General features: G+C 44.1%; 1 protein-coding gene across 5 annotated transcripts in view; it reads left to right on the top strand.

Annotated features, from left to right (window-relative positions):
* Nucleotides 1-23,412, top strand: part of CRHR2 (corticotropin releasing hormone receptor 2) — a 136,954-nt gene that overhangs the window by 73,992 nt on the left and 39,550 nt on the right. For 2 of the 5 annotated variants that reach the window (XM_054171242.1, XM_009899109.2), the window contains 2 exons: nt 3,554-3,639; nt 9,935-10,041. In XM_054171242.1, coding sequence (XP_054027217.1) covers nt 3,554-3,639; nt 9,935-10,041 — 193 coding nt within the window. The other 3 variants (XM_054171245.1, XM_054171244.1, XM_054171243.1) reach the window with 3 other exon arrangements.

Genomic DNA, 23,412 nt, shown 5'->3' with positions numbered 1-23,412 from the left:
CTCTGCTATTACCTCACTCAGATACTTCTCTGGAAAGCACTGTGTGAAAGGTCTGTGTTACATCATTGAAATGGATATATCAAAATACGTTCAGGGTGGTGGGAAACTTGTTTCCATGTGGCTATTGGAACTAATGCCATCAGGCATTTGGAAGAAACAAAGAAGACCTTTGCTCTGGGGTATAAATTATGACTACTGGAGTTTGGAATGACACATTCCCAGAATTCAGACCCACTTGCTACTTTTCAAAGTTTCCAAGAAGTGGCTGATACTGGTGGAGATTCTGGGCTGCAGACAGAGTTTGATTTTTCTTTTTCCCCTCTACTTGTGTTCAGATACTCACCATGTAGGAGTCCTGTGTGACAGCTCACAAACCCAGAGCAGTGTGTCTCAAAAAGCTGCTTTCACGTGGGTGTTGTATAGGGTTCCTGAGTTGGCACCGAAAGATTGCTCAGAGGCACACTGTATAGCTCCTAATATCCTAAGTGCTGCCCAAGGAGGTGGTGGAATCACCATGCCTGGAGGTGTTCAAAATCATGTGGACATGACATTTCAGGACATTGCTTAGTGGGCATAGTGGTGTTAGGTTGATGGCTGGACTCTTAAAGGTCTTCTCCAATTGAAATGATTCTGGGATTGTAAGTGGGATGGAGAAATCCAAATGGAGGAGGAAATGAATAGCTTCATTACACTCAGTCTTGCTTTGCTCTCCATGATCTGGTCTCTAATAATTCTTTTGGACAAGAAACATTTATTCTTTTCTTCTGAAGAGTAAGTTTTAATGAGCAGGGAAGATGTAGTGCATGAAACAGAGGTGTGGTGGCCTGATAAGGTAGAATATATGGTTTGTGATGATCCACATATCTGCCACAGCCTGGCCAGGTCATCTTCAGCAAGTCATGTACGCATATTTTGCTTCTATTTCTCTGCCTGTAACGTGGAAATAACAATGAGAAGAGCAAAGGAGGAAGTTAGTGTGGATTGGATGAGCTCTCCTACTACTTGTTTTCTTTTTCCAACTGAAAGAAATCTTTGAAAGGTCCCTTGAGGTTAAAGGGGTTTTCTTTCACTGCTTTTGACTTCCTCTTTTTCACTCAACTGCTTGGTTTCTGTTAATTTCTCATCCAGAAAGCAGTCAGAGAAAGAAGAGTAGTTTTCCTTTTTCATGGATAAATAACTCCTTGATTCAAAGGCACTTTTCCCTCTCAGGTCCTTATGTAGACCCAGTTGGATGTTCTAAGTGTCTCATAAGATCGATTGTGTTTGTGGTCTCCACACCTGAGCTGGAGAGACACGACACGAGAAAGGAAGAGCCAGAATGAATAAAACAACCATTTTCTATGAGGAATATCCTGGAAGCAGGATTCACCATTCAACTAAGCATCAGAGCTTCCTGCTCAATGTCTGGAGAGTCAGACATTTTCTGCAGAGACTCAAAATCCTGCTGCACAGCCATTCTGCACAAAGAGCTTTGGCACTGGCCCCAAGGAGGGGGCAAACACAAGGGCTTTCAGGGATGTAACTTGGATCCAACAGCCTGACTTGCATTCTGACCTGGGCTGAGAGGAAGGGGATAAAAGATGCCAGGGGGCTAGTATAGCTTGGGGTGATGAATAATAATTGTCAGAGCAGTGAGGAAAGAAGGCTAAGCACTTGTTCAGCCTTCAGGGGAAAATTGCACCCGAAAAATTGCAGAGAAAATGGCAAGTCAATACCTCATTCTGTGGTAAAAAAAGAGAGGCAAGTGTGTGAATTTGTCTGTACACTTGCAACAGAAGTGGAAACTGAGGTCCTTCACCTTTAGCACAAGGGTTTTTTAGCTGTCCTAGCTGCTACCAGTTACTTTATTTTGGTTTATTTTGTCCTTGTCCCTCCAAGAAGAAGCGGTGAAAAATCACAGGCAGACAATAACAACGTGAAAGTCGGTGGTCTGTGTCGATACTGTGCACTCTGGAGCAGCGAGGTGAACTGTTGCTTTTTGCTTTTCATATGGACTTCCCTTCTTTGTTGGTAAAAGCACCTTTTCAAATGTCATTGTGCTTTTCTCTTTTTTTTTCAATAGCTGTGGTCAACAGCACTTTTAGAAAGGTTTGAGCTGATGCTTTCATTTGGCAACTTATTTTCTTGATGGCAGGGTGCTGGAATAGCACTGAATGACCGTGGCAAATGCCCAAGAAGCAATTGGTTAAAGGGCAGCGAGAACATCATGAAGAGATCATAGGAAGTTGTCTGTATGTGTCCTTTGGGGATCTTGCTGAATTCCCTGTTTTATTTTAATTCTCCCGTTTCTAAGACGCAGTTCAAAAGAAGCATGGAAAGAATCTATTGCTTGGGATTGGTTGTGCTTATGGTGGGTGAAGGAAAGCGATTTGTACAGCGAAACTGCACAATTTTCTCTCTGGGAAAGCTTGGAAAAGGTCAGAAGCGGTTTCATTTTGACAGAGGATGGATGAACTCATGCTAACCCAGGTGTTCACATTTCCAGAGACACTGTTGTGTCCAGCCTGCCTGCCCCAGGGCTGGAAGGTGTGGTTATCTTGCTCCTTTTCTGAGTGCTTTGCAGAAGTTTTACCAAAAATCTTGTAGCATAGGAAGACTGGAGAGAATCAGTAACTCCAGGTTCACAGTGGGATAAATGGGAGGGGAGTAAAGCAGTAAGTTTGCCATATTCATACCCTTCTCCTAAATGGAGCACTAAGGACCTAAACATTTCTGCCCATTTACTACATCACTTAGAAGCTTTTTTAAAAGACTATACTCACTTTAAGCTTTTTCTTGCAACATTCTTCTGGTACCTTTGCTGTCTTCTGAACCTGTATGCTGTAAGAAAACACTCTTGATTAGTGTCTATAGTCTTGATTAGTGTCCAGAGAAGGGCAACAAAACTGGAGGGAGGTCTGGAGCACAAGCCGTATGAGGAGAGGCTGAGGGAGCTGGGGATGCTTAGCCTGGAGAAGAGGAGGCTCAAGGGAGACCTTAGTGCTCTCCACAACTACCTGAAGGGAGGTTGTAGCCAAGTGGGGGTTGGTCTCTTCTCCCAATCAACCAGCACCAGAACAAATGGACACAGTCTCAAGCTGCACCAGGGGAAGTTTAGGCTGGATGTTAGGAAGAAGTTCTTCACAGAAAGAGTGATTGGCCATTGGAATGGGCTGCCCAGGGAGGTGGTGGAGTCACCATCACTGGGGGTGTTTAAAAAGAGACTGGATGAGGCACTCGGTGCCATGGTTTAGTTGATGAGCTGGTGTTGGGTGATAGGTTGGACTCGATGATCTTGAAAGTCATTTCCAACCTGGTTTATTCTATTCTACTCTATTTCTATTCTATTCTAGTCTAGTCTAGTCTAGTCTATATATAGTTGTTGTCTCTACATGTGTTGATGTCCTGGATTTCTACTCTTCTGTCCTCAGCAGAGGAGGAATATTCTTTTCAGAGATGGGATGATTTGGTCTGCCTTGTGAATAATGTGTTCTGTTAACATTTCCATAACTCTGTGAAATGGCTATGCTGTCTAGCACAGTGTTCATCTCTCTTTTCTTTTGGTCCCTACCAGGAAATGCCTACAGAGAATGCCTGGGCAATGGGACATGGGCTTCCAAGATAAACTACTCTCAGTGCGAGCCTATTCTGGACGACAAGGTCTGTATTCTTGCCTTCATTCTTCTCAATGATATTTCTCAGTGAACATGAATGCAAAGCTAAGCTTAAGGTTAAAACTATAATTTGGAGCTTCTGAGACAGATTCCATTTCTGTCTCTGCAGCAAATTCTCCCTGTGAATTCAGGCAATCTTCTCTCAATATCCCCTACTCACATGGTTTTTAAAAAGGGATGCTTTATTACCCTCTGCTCCTGATAATGTGTGTTTATGCAGATCCTGCATAGCTTTGTTCAGAGCCTACAGCTGCTACCCTAAATGTTAGTAATAATAACAATAAGACCAAAAGCTTCTTTGGCACTGAAAAGCAAGCTTTCACCAGCTGATTCCAGCCTATACCTGTCAGTTCTGAGGCATCACTGGCAACTGGCCTTTCCAGATCTCCATGTCATTTTTCCTTCAGCAAATATGTAAAGGGGCAGCCACAAAAAAGTACCTTAAAAGCAGTCTCAGATCCCAGCTGTCTTTAAAAGGTTGAGCTGGTCTTGCATTATATAAGAGTTTACAGAATGAAATGAGTACGTGGAGTTAAATACCTTTAGAGGCTGCAAGCAGTCCTGCAAAGACCTTTACTTGGAGGCACCACAGACATCCATCCTCAAAGGCTTTCAGCCTTCATGCCATTCACACCATGTTTGTTCTCTTCCTTCTGCTTTGAATGCTTTGGTGGGACACAAGCACACAGAAGCTTTATGCTGTCTCTCTGCCTGGGGTTGGCTTTGCACCCTAAGAACAAGGGCAGAGCCCAGCAGCTCAGGCCTGTTTCTGTTTTGGGGTTCATTCCACTCATTCTGTCATTGGAATTGTGCTGTGCCAGGTAAAAATGGAGAAAAGAAAGAAGAGGTCTCACCTGCTGAGGGCTGCTTGCAGAGCTGATACAGGTTTAGTATTTGGGAACTATCTGGACTCATCCTGCACCCACAGCAATGAAGATGTGCTTTGGCTGTGGTCCAGCATCCATTCTGTAAGAGCCATGTTGTTACTGAATGTGAGCTCTGGCAAGTGAATCAGAAAACAGATAAGTACACACCAGCTGGTGAGAAGTGCCTACTCTTACCCCCTGGCTGGGTAATTCGGTGATAGCCCAGTCCCACACACTCCCCTTTGCTAGGGGCTTCTAGAAAGTAAGACTAATGTACCAGTATGTGACTGCCATGCCATACAGAGGGCACATTCAAGGTGGTCTAGCACAGTGGAGAGGCTCCCATGGCAATTTAAGATGATCCATGTTGGGACCACCCCGGAGCAGCCCTGCCTCACATTTCTTTCCCACTTAAAATGAAAAACTGTCTTTCTCTTGGGTCATTTTTCAGATGAATCAGTTCCCTGAAATGTCTTGTGTTATTTTGGGAGTGTTGGGGCCAGGACAAGCAAGGGGGACTGAAGTACAGCTGGGCTGGAGGGGGACAACAGACCACAGTACCAGACCATCTCTCACTGAGATGGATTTGCACTGCTGTGAAGCCACCTTCTTAAAAATGATCGAGAGGAGATGCCTGTGGCAGCCAGTGCTGGTTTAGAGAACAGGGGGAAAGAGAGGAGTGAAGACTGAAAAATCTCTGTTGTGGTTTAGCTGGTCTGGGCAATGTGAGTTGATGGAGCAGTCATCTGCTGTACCAGCTCAGGAAAACACTGCTGCATTTTAATGACGCTCTGTATGTGTTTGTCTTCACGACTTGAACAGTTGCTATTTCTGCACAGGCAAATGCAGAAGAGTTTTGTTTGAAGAGAGTGGAGAGCATTGTGACTAGAGGACAGGATTATTTCCTTTGCTCTGTTTTTTGCTTTTTAAAGACTTTGCAGCTATGGTGACAGCTTAAAACATCTTAAATAGCATGTTCCTTAAACAGATGAAAGTGCAGATGTTCCCCCAACCTTGTTTGCAAAAGATTAAAAACTCATTTAGGAGATCTTCAAAGATTTGCAACAAGCTCTGCAAATATTAATATTTGTGAATATTTCTGAAATCTCTCCATAATGCTCAGTGCTGCAGATGAATGCTTGGGTTGGTCTGTGAGCTGGAAAAGAGGAGGGGGGAGTGAGAGGGGAGGGAAATCCCCATAATCCTTCATTTTGATTAAAGGTGAGCTCCAAGCACATGTGTGGGTCTGTGGCTGTTTATGGACTGATCCTAGCAGATGCTGAGCAGCAGCAGCAGCCAGGGAGGTACACCCTGTGTCTTGTGTTTGTTTTTAATAGAGAACACAACTACTTTAGAGCTTGGCTGCTCACAGCCAGAGTGCTAAAGAATTGAGTGGTTTGACTGCAGTGATTGATGCAGGCCCTTCCAAGACCAACCCCACATGTTTTATGATGGAACACTGGCAGTGTAGCAAGGGGCATCTTAGGGTTTTTCAGCTGTGGATCAGTCGTAGGGGGCATAAGCTCCTGTAACACACACTGACTAGATTGTCTCAGTACATCATTGCTTTGCCTTGGGGTCAAGACCTGTGGTGGTAGCTGATAAAACTTCTCTGGGACTCCTCTGCTCCTAGATTCCCACTTTGGCTGGATTCTAGTTCCCTCCATGTAGTTAGTGGTGTAGGTTAAAATGCTTCAGTGTCTGGCAGGTGTGACATAGGCCTTCTGGAATACCTGTGTCCTTCAGCAGCAGCACTTGGAGATCACTCACCAGGACCAACTAGTTCACACAGTCTCCTGAGTGTGCCTCAGTGGGCTCTGGATGCCAGCATGTGCATAACTGTTTCTAGCCCTTGCTTCAGATATTGCCTCAGATGTTAAGTAGATACCAAAATGTAGTTTCCTAACATCAGACTGAATCCCAACCTCTGACCAGGCACAGGAATAAGGTACAGAAATAATTTTGATCCAGCTGCCTCTTTGATGGCATAATGTGTGACAAAAAGGAGCCTGCAAGCTCCTGTGCCAAAGAGACCTTTGCTGCATCTGACACAAATCCTTGCTCTTAGAAGGCAAAGGAGAGTCTCAAGCAGCAAAAGAAAAAAGGATGTCTTAGCCTCAAAAAAGAGCTATCAATTAGAAAATTTGGTCTTGTCTATGTGGCCTATGGCAGCTGGATGTGAATCTGGTTCTGCTAATGTTTTGAGGTGGCTTCAAGCTGTGTAGCTGAGTTAGCATCATGCTGTGCTTAAGTTAATATATCCTGCTTGGGAGCACAGTCACGTTAGCCGCAGCTACGCAGCTTCCAGCTGGCTCAGAACAGGAAAGCAGTCAACTCAGAGGTGCTTTGGATGACAAAGACACTTCCCAGTTGCTTCTGAAAGTCTTTGGAGAGGAGGTATGGTGTCTTTTAAGTGTGCTGGTGTTGAGATCTTCCTGGCAACAGGAAGAAATCTAACGTGACTGAATTGGGAATGGAGTGCAGAGCCTTGCAGGAGGACATGTGTCATAACCATTGGCATGACTTGTCAGGAAGCCCTGTGAGAGGGAGAAAGATGTTTGTCATCTGGAGATCTAAGAATGCTCATTAGGTGGTCATTAGTTCAAGTCATTAGCTGATTTGGCTTGGACAGATTAGCAGTCACGTTCAAGCTAACTGAAAGAAGAAGTCCTCTAGGCAGACTGTCATTAGCCTGAAGTGTGGCTGCAGGGAGCCCAGTGTGCCCTGGATTTGCAAAGCCGCTGCAGCTAAAGACATGAAGCTGTGCTTCCTCCAGTTACCTGGGAGGACCTGGCTGCAAGATAGCTCTGCAGTGTCTGATATGACATGGTTGTCATGCATGAGGTACGGCTTGGAAGCAGAGTCCAGAGATGTGACTTGCTGTGGTCACAGCAGGCTAACAGTGCCCACAGTGTCTCCTTTCCTGTTTCATTTCCCAACTCTCCTCCTAAGCCTGAATCCAGTTTGAAGCTGCATTTCAGTGAAGTGAAACATCTTCCTGGAAGCAGAGGAATACTGGGTATCAGTAGAAGGTTGTTACCATTTTAAATGTATTGATCTTCAAGAGAGTGAGACAAAAAAAGAGTTATGCAAGCATTTTACATGAGCTGAGCTTTGGCCAACACATGACTGATTCTGGGCACGTGTTTTTCAGCCCTGAAGGTGTTGTCTCCAATTCTACCAGAGATGCAGATTGCATGTAGGCTGGTGGAAAGTGATCTTGCCACCCTGTCAGCTCAGTTTTTGTAGTCACTGAGGCAGTTCATGTTTCTCTGATGTTTGAATTTGCCTGCAGGAAACCTTAGTTAGTGTCAGCAACAGAAAAAGTTGTGCCTGGCTTTCCTTCAGCATCAGTGCATCCAAGAAGAGCTTCATTATAGGTTTTCCTAATTGATTTTCTCCTGTTTTCAGCCATACCTTCTTAAAACTTGAATGGAGTTAAAATAGTGCTTAGGGCCCAAAGGAAGGAGCTGAAGCATCAGATTCCAAGAACAGGATCCTTGGTCTGGGAGAAACATTGCCATCTTCCAGAAGATGAGCAGTTTTGGATGACACTCACAGTCATATGGTTTAATTTTAGGTAGTCCTGAGAGGAGCAGGGAGTTGGACTCGATGATCTTTATGGGTCCCTTCCAACTTGAGATATTCTATGATTCTGTGAATTAAGCAGGAAAGTAAACAGTGAGGGCAGCTTGCCAGGGCACTAGCTGAACAGTGCCACCATCTCATTTCAGGTAGGCACATCAGGTCAAGTGTGTTGTCTTCCTGTGACTTAAAGACAAATAAAACCCAGTGTGGAATTCAGATCTTGAAGCGTTGCATTGTTGTGTTGGAGGGGTTTTTTGTTGGTTTTGTTGGTTTGTTTTTTCTCCTCAAGACTAGATAGAGAATAGGCCTGCAGAGGGGGAAGTTTATTTTATGGGATTTTATAATAGACTTAAAAATACCTTACGTGGTTGAGTTCTGTCCAGAAACAGCACATTACTTTGTGTGCTGAAGATACAGGCAGGTTTCATGGCTTCATCACAAAACTGATTCCAAGAGCTCTCTCTTGCTCTCTGGCAAAGAGCTGGAAGATGCTATCTTCACAAAACAATGGAACAGATTAACTACAGCTGCTGGCTGTAGCGTCATCCAAACATTCATTCACTGACAAATTCCTTTGACTGAGATAAAATATTAAGGGAAATTGTTAGGGGGGGGGAAACATGGAATGGAGGAAGTTCAACCAAAATTAGACAAGTGATGCCATTTGTAGGATTTTACTTCTATATTTTTATCACAAGGGAGGGAATTTAGGTGGTTAGGTTACAAGAATCCCTTTCTTCTGAAGGAGGACAACAGCCTGAAGTGGAGAAAGATCTGTTTAATCTGAGAAGAAGCAAATGCCAACATAAATCCCCCTGAATTTATTTGTTCTTTAAGCAGCAAATCTCTAGTTTTTAACCAGCAAATCTCAGTTGTTAACCATCTTCAGTATTTATCTGAACGGTGTTTTTCTACTTCTTCCTATCCATCAGGCAAGGGAGGAGATGCTTCTCTTTTCTCTGAAGTCAGCAGCAGCCCACCAATACAGAATGTTCCAGTTACTTCAAGGTCAAATTTTGGTCACATCACTAAATTCACTGATTTAGGTGGGAGCACTTTTGTACTTCATTTTTTTGTTTACATGATTGAGAACCTACCCATACTCTCCCCGGCGCCCTAGGAAATGGACACTAATGCCTTCGGTTTCGCCACACACTTGGGACCTTGCTACAACCAGCAAGTTCTCTGGTTCCTCAGGCTCTCTCAAAACTGAAGGGACACCACCAGATTCCAGCTCTTTCAGACTCCATTGGGTTGGTCCTGCCCTCAATTTGAATGGTGATAGTAGCTTGCAAGAAATATGCCTCGGAGAAACATCTGCCTGTATGCAAAGGTCTTACCATTTATTTTTGCTGACAGCTGATTCCTTTTTGAATGAAAAACAAACCATTTGAGTAGGAAAGTTGCACAACCTGGCTCATTAGGGCCACAGCATTTCCTAACAAAGTGATGTTTTAGAACTGTGGAACTGTGAGAATATGTCTCTCTGGTAGCTTTGTCACCCTAAACCAACAAAAAGTTTGAAAATAGCACGATGCATAAGAAATCCTGGGGAAATTGCAGGAAAAAAAGGAGGGGGAAAAAAAAGCCCCAACCACCAAACTCATTGTAAGTACTGTGGACAAATCCTAAACTGAAACAAAACCAAGCCTGTACTTCTGTGCCTGGGCAGCATGTTTGGCTTGTACATGGACATCAGCCCTGGGCCTATTATATCATTTTAAAGTTGAGAAAAGTAATTACTGTTTCCTAAACTGATTAACTATTCCTTAATGTCAGTGCTTAGAGAGTCATGCTGATTTAATCATGTTATCTCTTTACCTCCAGAGGAAGTATGCGCTCCATTACAAGATTGCTCTCATCATAAACTACCTGGGGCACTGTATATCAGTAGGGGCCCTTATAGTTGCCTTTATGCTTTTCTTGTGCTTGAGGTGAGTAATTTGTTTGCATGCTTCTAACTTGGTTGGTTGTGTGACACTTACTGGGTTACTCAAGCCCCCTCTCATAACACTGTCCAAGTTGTGTATGGTCTTGAAACGTGGTTGTGGCTTTTACAGCCCCAAGTGTGTACATGGTTTCCTTGACTGATGCATTGGATGAGCTCTGATGGTGGCTTCTGTGCGTAGGACCTGAAGCTTATTTGTATTCAGGAGGAGAACTGTTCATGACTTATTGATGCAGCAAAAAAAATTCAGTGAGCACAGAGTGCTTCATTAAAGGAAACTGGGATTTGAGTGTGTCAAGCTGCAAGTTTTGGGGGCAAATTTTGCATTCATTGACAGATAATGCCCAGATCTAGACCAAAAGAGAGAGAGAAATCTTCACAGATTGCTTTGGGTTAATTTTGAGTTTTCTTCCATTAAAGAACTTCAAAGTTTACTTGAATAACAAGTGAAGCATCTTTGGAAGAGCTTTATCCCCATCAGTCCACATGAAATGATGAATCACTGGAACTGCACAGAAATGCTTCCCTGCCCTGGGGCAGTGGTACAGAAGGGAGTTTGTCAGGTCAAATGGATAGGTCAGTGAAAGAAAGTCTGTGAAGAAGGGGGCTGCAAGGAGAGAAAGGACAGGAGGGAAGGAAGCCCAGTGGAAAACAGTAGGTAGATGTTGTCAGTCATGATGTGTATTGTATGTACCCAGTCTGAGTCCCAGGAATGTATTTTAACAAGAGTAACCTAGTTGGCTGTTTCTGGTTTTGTTGGATTACCTGACTGGTATTTCTGCACTGCTTGTGCTCACTTGTCTAACAGGGTTCCACCTGAGTTTACAGCCAGCTTCACTAAGTGCTGTGCAATGGTAATTCTTGAGAAAACCCTCATACTAGTATCAGAGGAGAAACAGGTGGAGGGACCTCCCCAGGACTGCAACATGATGCTAGACAGTGAGCTAAGTGAAACAATTACTGCTTCCTTTATGTGGAGCAATCCTACAAAGTCTTATGCTGTCTTCCTCCTGAGCATTCCTAACAAGGAGGTCTTGCTTATTAGCAACAGGAACCTTCTTTCACCTCAGCATCTGTAAACAGAATAATTCATGCTAATGATAAGGGGGAAAAAAACCAGCTTAAAACACTCAGAGGGAACATTTATGGTGCATCAGTTTAAACTTCCATTGCAGCCTCTTTACTGCACGTACAAAGCTAATTCCCATAGTGCTTGGAGACCTGAATTAATTTACACTGAATAAAGAATGCAAATTATTCATCATAGCTATGTTCCCTGCTTTGATGCTGAATCTTTTATAAATGCTTGGGTAAATAATGCAAAAACAATTTGATAATAGGCTATAAATGTATCCAGCTTCTAACACAGAAGTCGCCTAGCTGATCTCTTTTTAAATTGTCCTCTAAAGTTTGGCTGTGAGATTTCAGTTTTGCAGGCAGCTTCAGCATTAAAAATTACTGCAGCAACGAAATGCTTCCCTGTACACACTGGGAATTAAGTCCATCTCTTCAAATTCCTGCTGTGAAATGCAAAAAACCTGAGTCTGGGAGGAGGGAATCTTATCAATGCACAGAAATGTCTACAGGGTGGAGGTCATGAGGGTGGGGCTGGACTCTTTTCAGTGGTGTCCAGTGATAGGACAAAATGTCCAGTGATTGGCAAGGGGAAAAAGCTAGAACACAGGACTTGAATTTAAGGAAAAACTTCCTTACTTTGTGGGTGACAGAGCACCAGGACAGGCTGCCCAGAGAGGCTGTGGAGTCTTCTTCTCTGGAGGCTTTCAAAACCTGCTTAGACACATTCCTGTGCAATCTGATCTAGGAGTACCTGCCTTAGAAGGAGGGTTGGACTAGATGATCTCCAGAGGACCCTTCCAACCCCTATCATTCTATGATACCTAGTGTCCAGCCTGCATTAACCTCTGGGAAGGCTCAAGTGCTAAACCTGCTCCCTATGTTTAAGCTTGTCATTTATCACTTGCTAGATTTCCCTCTGCTCTGTCAGTGCAGATAGAGTCCCATACCAGTAGAAATGTTCTACTGCCCTAAACTCTAAGGAACCATATACCAGAAGGTATTTTGAGGCTCAGAAATCTCAGACATATCAGAAAATAAGGAAATCATCTGGCATCTGTGTTTGTGTTGCCAGGAGACCCCCAACACACCTGGGAGGGGGAGAAAAACCCAGCCAGGGACTCATTTTTACTGTGAAGACCTGTTCTAGCCTTGCTTTCTGCAGTTCTCTTACATGTGAATTAATCTTTCTTTCCTGGCTGTGAGATGAGCAATAAACCAGTAAAGATTTCTTTTAGCACCTAAGTGATTAAAAGAGAAGCTCAGCTTGTGGGGAGGGGGCTCGATTTTTGTTGGCATGCTGACTGAGTGGCAACAAGTCATTGAGACAGCTCCTAAAGATCTAAATCGAGGCTAGCTCCTGAAGGTCCAACTGTAGGTGGTCTTAAAAGTGCAAGAGCTGTGCTGTCTTTGCAAAGCAAAACAAAACAAGCACACAAGCAAAAAGGAATATGCTGAGAAGGAGAAATGAGGAACCCAAATGTGCTGCAGAGATGCATTGATCTCCAACGCAGGATCTGGAGAGATTTGCTCAGGGCGCTTCACAGGGCCTTGTTAAATGTATCTGCACTACTGTGAATCAATCATCTCCTAGTCTGTGTGTTCCCATTAGCTGTAAAGGACTGATCCATCCCTCAGGTGCACACAGGCAGCTCCTGCTGACATAGCTCTTGTCATCCCAGTTAATCACATTCTCACACTAGTAAAGCAGAACTTTTCCATAGGAATTATCCTGCTGTCAGTAATACCAATCAAGCTGAAGGGGGAAAAACCCCCCCATCAAACAAAAAACACCCTAAAGCCCCAAGCCAACAGCAACAAAAAAAAACCCAAAACAAAAAAACCAAACAAACAAAACCCAAACACAAAGCAAAAGGATTCAACTACTTACTCTTCTTTTGAATCATATTTTTCCTTTACTATTACTGATAATGCAGAATCCCAAATTGCAGTGGCCTGGGTTTTTCTTTGTTAGTGGTAGACCAGCCTCTGAGTGGAAGAGTAGTCCTTTGTCCCCCTCCTGTCTCGTTATTAAACACTGTGTTGCAATGGCCAGCAGTGACCTGACTGGAGTCAGTCAGAACCTGGTTTATTTATGCAGAAGCAGAAGTATGGGCAGAGAGGTATTTGTCCTGGGAAACACCTCAGTCTGTCCTGAGTGTTGAACCCAATCAAGAGGGATGATGCTGAAAGGAAGAAAGGCTGAAGATTTAAAATGACATTTCCTTCTGCTCAGGTTGCTGTATAAAGGCAGCTCTGAAAAAAACCCACCAACACAGCCCAAACCCACAAACACTGGCACAGTATCTTTTGTTCTTAGCATGATGATAATGAAAGCAAATTGAGGTTTGGAGGGAAACTTTGCTTTCCTGATGTCTCTAAATTTACTTCTTACTATTTCCCCCTTGAAACATCTGATTATTTTTTTTCCCCTCATAACCCTGAGGCAGTGTCCCAGTTCTTCCTTGTGCTTATAGTCAGGTTTCCTGCATCTCACTTTCCCCCTCTCCTCCCCCTTCCTGCCTCTCCCAGGGTTTAGGAGAGGAAGATCTACTTTCCTTTACCCTCCCCTGTTCTAAGCTCCTTGGAAATGCCTCTTGATCTTCAGTCTGGTGTGCAGTTGGTGAAATTGCTACTGCAGGCTCTGTTAGCAAGGATGGAAGAGTTTGCTGAAATGATTTGTGGAAACCTTTCAGAGCAAGCATACAGCATCCATGCAGGGCAGATTTCATAGAGACAAGTGATCTGACCTCTGCTAGAGCCTAATCACTGTGGATATATCAAGTGTGTAGTTCTGGTTTGCACTTCTAAGTCATGCGGTATCCAATGTGGTTAGAGCAGAGCAGACTCCAGATGTAAGGCACAGTCCTCCCATATCTACCTTTCCATCACTGAGCAAGGGGAAGACGAGTAAGTCCCAGGACAGGGCATCAGCTGACTGAATTCATGAGTTCATGCCAGTGCTCCATTTTCCCCCTCAACTCCTGGCTTTCCACCTAGCCTAGTTAAATCTGTTCCATCTGCCACTTAGAATAGCAAAGCCTTAAATAAGAATTCAGGCATATGGCATTTTTTCAGCCTCATCATCAATCCCAGTAATTGCAGAGCATGCATTCAGTGGATGCAATGGCTGTAGGTTTGGAGATAGCTCTCTGTGTCTCACCCTCTAATAGACCATAGTGAAGTTCTCAAAGCACGGCAGGAATGAAACCGACAGAGCTCTGTCAATAAGCACATATGGAATGAAATGGTCTTTGAATACAAAACATCTGCAGTGCCTGTGCTGCCTGAAACCATCTGAAGTGTCTCATCTCACAAACTCAAACAAAGGACAGAAGCACATTTCCTACTGATTAGCCTTGGGCCAGTGTCTTTGCTTCACACCCTTTCATATATCTGTATGATTTGTTCATTAGGCTCTCTGTATAGAGCTAAGCTAGTGTGAAAACCACAGAGGAGAGCAGAGGCCTCATCAAGTCCTGGAATAATACCAGTAATTAAAAGCAAGCTATGATCTTTAGATGTGGAAGGTTTTGTAAGCTGCATCTGAAATAGTGGTAGCCCAGCGATATGATGGCTGGCAAGGAGTATTATTGCTGCCTATAAATACATCCCTGTTGGATAAACATCAGAAACCAAAGAGCTATTTACAATCAAGGACAATGTCACTGCAAGAAGAAAGGGATATAGATGCTCCACAGATAGAATGTGAGTGGATATTAGAGGTTGGTTTCCAGCCCACAGAGCAGAGGGGTCCAGGAGCAATGCAATGGAGGAAAAATTTAACTTGCAGATAAACTTCAGTTTAGGAAGGACTTCTGCTTAAATCAAGAGGCCACTTCCTTCCTTGTGGAGTCACCATCCCTAGAGGTGTTTAAAAGACATTTGGCTGAGGTGCATGGAGATGTGGTTTAGCAGCTGTGTACAGGAAGGTTGTGGTGGGACTTGGTAATCTTAAGGCAGATCTATGATTCTATTCTGTGCTTGAGTATGTTCTTAGTGGTGTATTCTGACAATAACAAGGCTTTAGCTCTCAGGAAGTAGGTTTGGATATGGACACTGACTTGTTTAATTTCTGGTAATGCTGTTCTGTGCACAATTACATCTATGGTGCCTTGTCTGTGCTCTCTTCTCCTATGGATGATGATGGAATGGTTTTGGGAACTGTGGAGCAAGCATTGACATTTTTACACAGTTTCAGATGAAGGAAGAGAGCAAAGTTTGGCCTTTAGAGTTCAGATATGAATCGTGCTCAGGAGTGCAATTTACTTCAAAAAGGAACATATCTGAGTCATCACTGTGAAGGAGATCAGGAGAAGATGTTTTCAAGGCTTAATGTTGAGAGTTGCCCACTACAAATGCACCTGCAGGTGTAGAAGGACTAAATGGTTCCATTTCAGTTTTCCCTTTCTTTCTCCACACTGCAGTTGTTCAGCACTCTGGACACATTCAAGTGTCTCGATGTCCTTCCTAAACTGAGGGGCCCAGAACTGGACACAGTACTCAAGGTGCAGCCTAACCAATGCAGAGTACAGGGGCACAATGACTTCCCTGCTCCTGCTGGCCACACTATTCAGTGTCCGAGATAAATCCCAGAGGGCTGTAGTGTGTGCTGTGCACTGTCACTCTGAAGCCAGTTTATTATGAGATACTAAAATCTAAGCTGCATGGTAGCTTCTGCTAAAAAAAAACCCAACTTTGCAGACCCATTTCCTGTCTGGTTTAAGAATGGCTGACATCTGACCTCCATTTAGCAAAGCAAATTAGAGCAGATTGCTACGTCGTTTTTCAACCAGCTAAACCCCATGTGCACTCTGTGCTGAACCAAGTCATCTGTGTCTGACTTTGTCATCCCTGTGGAAATAACTGAGGAGTTGAAGAGTTGATTGCACAGCCAGGATTGGAACTGTATTCTTAGGCTAGGGTGTCCAACGACTGGGTTTCAGCCTGCATTTAACCATATAGTTCTCAGGGGTGATATTTCTCTCTGTACACTGACCAGGAATGAAGCACAGGCTGGTGTATTGTCCTGTGGTTATCCACACTTCCTTGTCAGCATTCTCAGGGGTAGGTTGCAAAGGGCCATTCTGCACCCCAGCTCACCATGTTACACAGTCAGACAGGGTTGGGCACTAAGGCTGATCGTGAGCACCACCAATCTGATCCTGCCCTGTGGCTTTACTGCCTGTGGTCCTATTCTGTGTTGTCTTGGCTGCATCTTTCCAACCCTAGGAACATCAATGCTTTAAGCTTTTATGACTGAAGCAGGCAGAATGCCCTGTGTCCTGTGACTAAAAATTCACTTGAAGGCAGGAGAAAGCAGCTTTGGAAAAAGCACAGGTGGTTCCACAATGGGTTTATTTTTAGGGTCCATGCACACCCTAAACACTAATGGAAGATGTTGTTTTCCCACTTCACCTGAGCATTTCACCCCTGTCCTCATGATAAACCTCTTATTTTCTTCCAGGCTTTCATTCTTCACTTGCCACTGTCCCTTACATTTCCTGTGAGAATATTTATATTCCCCCAGGCAATTGCCACCAAGAAGCTCTTTTTCCTTGCCAACCTCTCCAGCTGCTTTTTCCCATCTGTAACTTTAGGAGTACCAGAATATATGCACTGAATGAACACGAGCACACAGGGAAAACCATGAGGACCTCAAGGGAGTCTTCCATGTGGATGAAAGCAAATAGGCCATGACAGGCACCGAGCCTGGGAAATAAGTTGCTGTTAGATATTCTTCCCACTCCATGCCATTTATGGCTTGTCCATGAGCTTTGCCTCCCCTAGAAAAAAGCTAAAGGAGAAAAAAAAGTCTTATTTATTTTTTCCCCCCCAGTATTGTCCATGATTCTCCTTCCAGCTTGTTCAGCAGTCATGGAATTGGAAGGACTCCAGCAAAGCGCTCTCAGATTTCTCTTGCCAACCATTTTCAGACAGACATTGGGACAGCTGTCTTAATTGAACATCTTTATTAATGGAATACTACATGAATTAATAGGAGGTTTTCAGGCTTCTTTAATAAAGTTCTCATTTGCAATTATTTCCATGCAGATGATTCAACTAATTCAGCCAGCGTTTTGACCACGCTGGCACGATATTAGGATTGCTAATGTTAATTGTTTGTGTCATGCTTTGACTCAGAAAATAGTAGCTCTGCACATCCCAGAGGAAAAATATCACTGTGTGGAGAGAGTGATTAAAAAGAAAACCCAAACCCAAACCCAGAAAGGCCAAAACTCTGAGTTTTGCCAGCCCTGTTTTAGAACTCCTTGCCCTTCTTTCCGGACCAAGTGAGGCCACCTCTGCAAAGGTTGATCAGATTTTCTGCCTTTTCCAATCTTAGCATTTCCTAAGTCAAAAGAATGGTGTTTTTTTTTTTCAATTCTCTGCTTTCAATATCCAACCACACAATTAAGGTCTTTTGACAGAAATAATTAGCACCATGTGCTTTTTTAGATCAATGATCAGAAACTCTTCCTGCTCAGGGCTGCCACAGGCTGCAGTCAGCTGCTGCAGAATTTGGCCTTTTTGTTAATTTAGAACAGAATAAAATTAACCAGGTTGGAAAAGACCTTTGAGATCAAGTCCAACCTATCACCCAACACCATCTAATCAACTAAACCATGGCACCAAGCACCCCATCCAGTCTCTTCTTAAACACCACCACCTCCCTGGGCAGCACGTTCCAATGGCCAATCTCTCTTTCTATGAAGAACTTCCTCCTAACATCCAGCCTAAACCTCCCCTGGCGCAGCTTGAGACTGGGTCTTCTTGTTCTGGTGCTGCTTGCCTGGGAGAAGAGACCAACCCCCACCTGGCTACAACCTCCCTTCAGGGAGTTGTAGACAGCAATAAGGTCTCCTCTAAGACTTTTGAATCCTCTGAGAATTTGCTATTGCTCCTAAGGTGGAAGCCCAGTTATGCACACCAAGCAGCACAGAATGCCCATGATTTGATATCAGGTCAGGGAATGACATTTGGGCTTGAAACATGGCCTGTTCTCAAATCAGATAAGAAGGTCATTATGTGCAATTTCCCACCATACACCTGGGGTTCTGGTTTCTAATTAGGAAGGCCAAAGAGAACTATGGTTGTTTTCACCTTAATTGCCTCTTTGTGTCTGACCTGCTGCAGAGCTGGAGCTAGTGCTTTTATGGGGCTGTGTGTATGTGTGCAGTGATTTGGAGGCTTCTGCTCCCAAATTATTTTATCTGGTTTTGGCCAGCACAGCCAGACCCATACTCTGGGATTGTCAACTCACTGGAACAAAAACACATTTTTCTGTACCATTCTCACCACATTCCTATAAACATTAAGCACAGTACTTCATAGCTCAGTCTCCTGTGAAAACATGCTGCCACTTGCTGTAGTCTCTCCAAAGCCTCACAGGACAGAGTCTCAAGCTGTGCCAGGGGAGGTTTAGGCTGGATGTTAGGAAGAAGTTCTTCCCAGCAAGAGAGATTGGCCATTGAAATGTGCTGCCCAGGGAGGTGGTGGAGTCACCATCACTGGAGGTGATTAGGAAGAGACTGGACAGGGTGCTTGGTGCCGTGGTTTAATTGATTAGATGGTGTTGGATGATAGGTTGGACTTGATGATCTCAAAGGTCTCTTCCAACTTGGTTAATTCTATGCTATTCTATCATCAGCCTTGAGGCAAGTAGCTGTATTCTCAACAATGAGTCCTGCCAAAAAGTCCTGCCTGATGTGAGGACACCTCTTCTCAAATCAGCAGGATACGTAGCACAGCATCAGGACTCTGTGTGTGGCTGGCCCTCAGCAGAGACTTGCCTGGTCAGAAGCTGTCATCTGGAGATGACTCAATAGACAGCAGCGTGTGAGGAGCCAATAAATCCTTTCACTTACAGAACCAAGGTGCTTCCAGCATTTTTTTCTCCTTCCAAATCAGAAGCTGCAAGCCCTTTCTCTCTCCTTTTTTGAGGAAATCCCTTTTTTTCTGCCCGCTCCTTTACTCCATGTAACGCACACTGCTTGCATGTGCCTGCCTGACAGTTTGCTGTATTTCAGGCCCAGAATCTACTGCCAGGCACATGAAGTGTTCTACTTCAGGAGCACATATTGGAGATACACCACCAACTGCTTCTCCCTGCTTGCTTCCACAGCCCAAGGGACCAGCACTTTCATGCTGTCTATTGCAATCTCCTATCCCTTCTTCCTGCAGCACCCGGAGGGCACAAGGGAATGCAATTGTGAGGAATTTCCTCCTCATCCAGCCCTTGGCAGGGGTCAGGTTAGCAGAGAAGAGGAACCAACATAGACAAACATGTTTGACCATGAATCATAGAATTGTCAGGGTTGGAAGAGACCTCAAGGATCAGCCAGTTCCAACCCTGCTGCCATGGCCAGGGACCCCTCACACTACAGCAGGTTGCTCAGAGCCACATCCAGCCTGGCCTTAAAAACCTCCAGGGATGAGGCATCCACCACCTCCCTGGGCAGCCTGTGCCAGTGTCTCACCACCCTCCTGGTGAAGAACTTCTTCCACACATCCAATTTGAATCTACCCATTTCTAGTTTTGTTCCATTCCCCCTAGTCCTATCACTCCCTGACACCCTAAAATGTCCCTCCCCAGCTTCAGATACTGGAAGGCCACAATTAGCTCTCCTTGGAGCCTTCTCTTCTCCAGAGAGCTTATGAATGTCATCATGTTAGTAGAATAAGCCATGGCCTGACCCCAGTGAACATAAATGACACAAGGGTTTCAGTGTCTGCTCTGAGAACCTGGAGTCAGCAACAGGATGATTTTAGTGTGGTTAAATGTGGTCTCTAAATCAGGACTATCTTAAAACCTCTGATTGTCAGAACTAAGGTGGTAAGAGCAAGAGAAAACTAAGACTCTTCCTCAGGTCTTTCACAGGTCACTGCTCTAGAGACTTGGTCACATTGGCTCATTGGTCTAACTGAATATGGAAGTTCTTATCCCTTTATATTGTGGCTTCAATCTTTAAGTCTGCTCTAGCTGAATTGATACAACTTCATATTCCTTCCATCCTGGGACCCATGCACCAGGGAAAAGTCAGTAGAAGAGTTCATCCAAGGCCTTTACCAACACTTTTTGTCTTAAAACAGAGAAGCAAATACAGGAAAAGGCTTTTTAATGGAACTTTGTAGTCTTGGCCCATGGTGTCTTGTGCTGTTCCAGCCTTCAGGCTCTCTTGGATGGTGACATGTGTTGCTGTTCTTAGAAGCTGGGCTGCACTTGTACCGTTCAGTCCATGTCAAGGGTGTAAGATGAGTGGAAATGGCATCAACAATGTGTTTTGACATTAAGATGAATATGAAACCTTCTGTCATCTAATCTCTTGGGTTAGGGGACTTTAAATGGCTCTGTGCCTCACAATTTCTTCCTAGCTATGCTGTGGTTGTGTCTGAAGCAGCCAATTAGCACCCAGTCTCCCGAACTCCCATTTCTCCCCTGTCTCACAAGAGTCTTTGCTGTCTTGATAAGGTGGCTCTCTGTGCTCTCATTTTCCTGATGTCATCACTGTCGTGCTCTCCAAATTCCGATACCTCGCTACTGAGGTAAAAATAACCCCAAATCTCTTAGTTTGTGAGGGCGTGCATGCATGCCAATCCTTGTAACTCTGGGAAATCTCAATCCACTAATTTATAATTCAGCTCAATAAGTTTCCACTTCCACCTCCTGCCAGTTACAATGTGATGTGAGTACCTTTTCAGTGCTGCCTGTAAGGGCAGTTATTGCTGCTCCTGGAGCACAGGCTTGCTTTTCACTCCACAAAGTGGAGTAATTAATCAAGGAGAAAGGAGCTGTGGAGCTCAGTGTCACGGAAGACTGGTTTGACTGTTTAGCAAGTCATTCAGAAAGGGACAGGTCATTTTCATGAATAACAGGACTATTCAAATTGAAATTAAGGCTTATAAATTTAAGCTAGTTCCAGCTACCAAGAGCCAGGAAAAGACCTATGGAGGACAAATTATCCCTATGGGTACTATGAGTTTCTTCCTCAGGCTTTGAGATGAGCGAGTATGACAAGGTTGGGCTTGTCCTTTCAGCAAACATTAGCAGTGCTGCAGGTCTCCTATTACTCAGTCTCTTTGTTGCCCATTTTGGGACCAGTCCTTTATTCACTGTCCACCTCGGACTCCAGTCTGGCTACACAGATAAACTTTATGCACAGGGTAAGGTCCTGAGTCCAGTCTCATGTGAATAATGCCTGCAATGAGAGGACCCTCCTTTTGGTCAGTGCCTCTCTAGATGCTTTACCCATACTACATTACAATAAGAACATTAACCAGCTGTGCCTGTCAATGAGGACAGCTTGTTCAGGTGGCTGGCATAAGATCTTACCTTGTTAGCAGATTTAGCTGCAGTCCTCCACTGCTGTGCCCTGCAGCCTCCACACACTGTCTTAACCCTGCTCTTTCTCCCTCCCCACTATGAGTTAGTTCTCAAGCTTTGCCTGCCCCTGGCTATGAATTGCATTACTGTCACTGTGATTTCTGTGCTAGTAATAGTCAGGAGACAGAAATAAACAGAAACCATGTGCTCTGGGATCTCTATAAACATTGTCTACCTTTCAGTCCCTAGTTGGAACTCTTACTAAAAGAAAAGGAAAAGGAAAAAAAAAAGTCATGAAAAAGGGAAAAGGTTAAAACCATTCTGTGCTGGGGATCTCCTCATTGCCTGAGCCACTGACAAATTCTGTGGTGCTTTCAGGTGTGTGTTTCTCAACCTGAAGGTTCTGGTGTTTCCATTAAAGCCCTAACTGCAGAGTAGTGGGCCAGACATCACAGAAGCAAATCATGTCCTTCACTTGTTTTTTGCTGCTTTGCCAAGGCAGCAATGTGATGGAGAATGTGACTGGGGAGAGGCTGTAGCTAGAAAAGCAAAATCCTTGCTCTACAGACTCTTCTTCATTGCTTTCTTAGCTCCAAAGACATTAAGCTTCTTAGGAGGAAAGCATCAACCTACCATCTGTGCAATGCACAGAGTGTTTCAGAAAGGGAATGAGGCTGTGGGAGAAGGTTGTTGACACCCATAGTATGGCTTTTGCTACAGTAGTAGGACACAGGAGCCAACTCTCCCTGTTTCATGGCCAAACCATTATTTGACAAAGCTGCAGCCTTCATTTTGCTGAATTCCTGTGGCTGGCCACTTTCATTTACTTAATTTTACACCAGGAACACATCTTCCTTCAGCACATATGGCCTTCTCAAAACAAGTTTTGATCATCATTACCTGGCAGTTCCCAACTCAGACCAGACACTCTTCTTGTGGGTCCTGAACAGATACCCTTAGAAATTTGCTTCTGTCCTAAGCATCTTGCAATCCAAACAGAAGCCAATGGCTAGGTGCAGGCTGATGGGCAAAGAGTACAAAATAGTATGAAGGAAGAGGTAGTAAAGAGGGCAAACACTGAGCAGCCAGTAAATGCCAAGTTTGTATTCCAAGACACAGAATAGAATGTGCTTTTGAGGAGCAGGGGAAGAGCTCTTTACATGAACTGAACCAAAAAGCCTACAACTATTTGTTTGAGCCTGCCTGCTGGTCTCTGTGGCCAGTCTAATGTCCTGCTCTAAATCTTGTGGGTATAAGGTTTCTTCCAGCCAGATTTAGTGTATGGAATGATTAAGCAAGATCTAAATGGGGGCATACAGCAAGGACTCTTTTCCTATTCCTTTATCTTCTCCTTCACAAGAAATACATTCAGGTAGCAAATGTGCTGGACTTGTTTGGTTGGTAGAGCTCTCAAAAGCAATTTATTTGATGTCAGTAACTCTCCAGTATGACCTGAATTTCCTCACTATCTAGTGCCCTGCCTCCTTTTTCCCTAGAAGCAGTGTTTCAAACTCCTTCCTTAATTTGCTAATCCTTAACCTAAAGGCAGTGCATGAAACATCTAGATGAACAGCAGCTGCAGAGCGATCGACAGAGAACAGACCTTAATAGCAAGCTTCAAATTCTGCCCAGACCCAGGTGGGTTCCTGGGGTTCAGCATGAAAAGCAGTAGGTGTTGGTTGCCTAGTTTAATTGAAAACCTAACCATGAGCCATTGCCTTTTGTTAGAATTGCAATTTTCAGTGAGACAAGTCTCTGATATGTTCCCTGCTATCACTGGTTACGCTGAGAGCAGAGCTTTTGGGATTTGTAGGCTAAATAAAAGTGAATGCATCTGAGCAGCTGGAGATTTGTTTTCCAAATTGACTCCAGCCATGAGTCACTAAGGCTCTCAAAATCAAATACCAATTTCATACCTGAAGCTATTTTAACACTGACTTGGTAGGGTTATACCACTGA

This window comes from Dryobates pubescens, chromosome 21 (genome assembly GCF_014839835.1).
Source record: "Dryobates pubescens isolate bDryPub1 chromosome 21, bDryPub1.pri, whole genome shotgun sequence".
Lineage (NCBI taxonomy): Eukaryota > Metazoa > Chordata > Aves > Piciformes > Picidae > Dryobates > Dryobates pubescens.
This window is presented reverse-complemented; position numbering and strand designations above follow the sequence as displayed.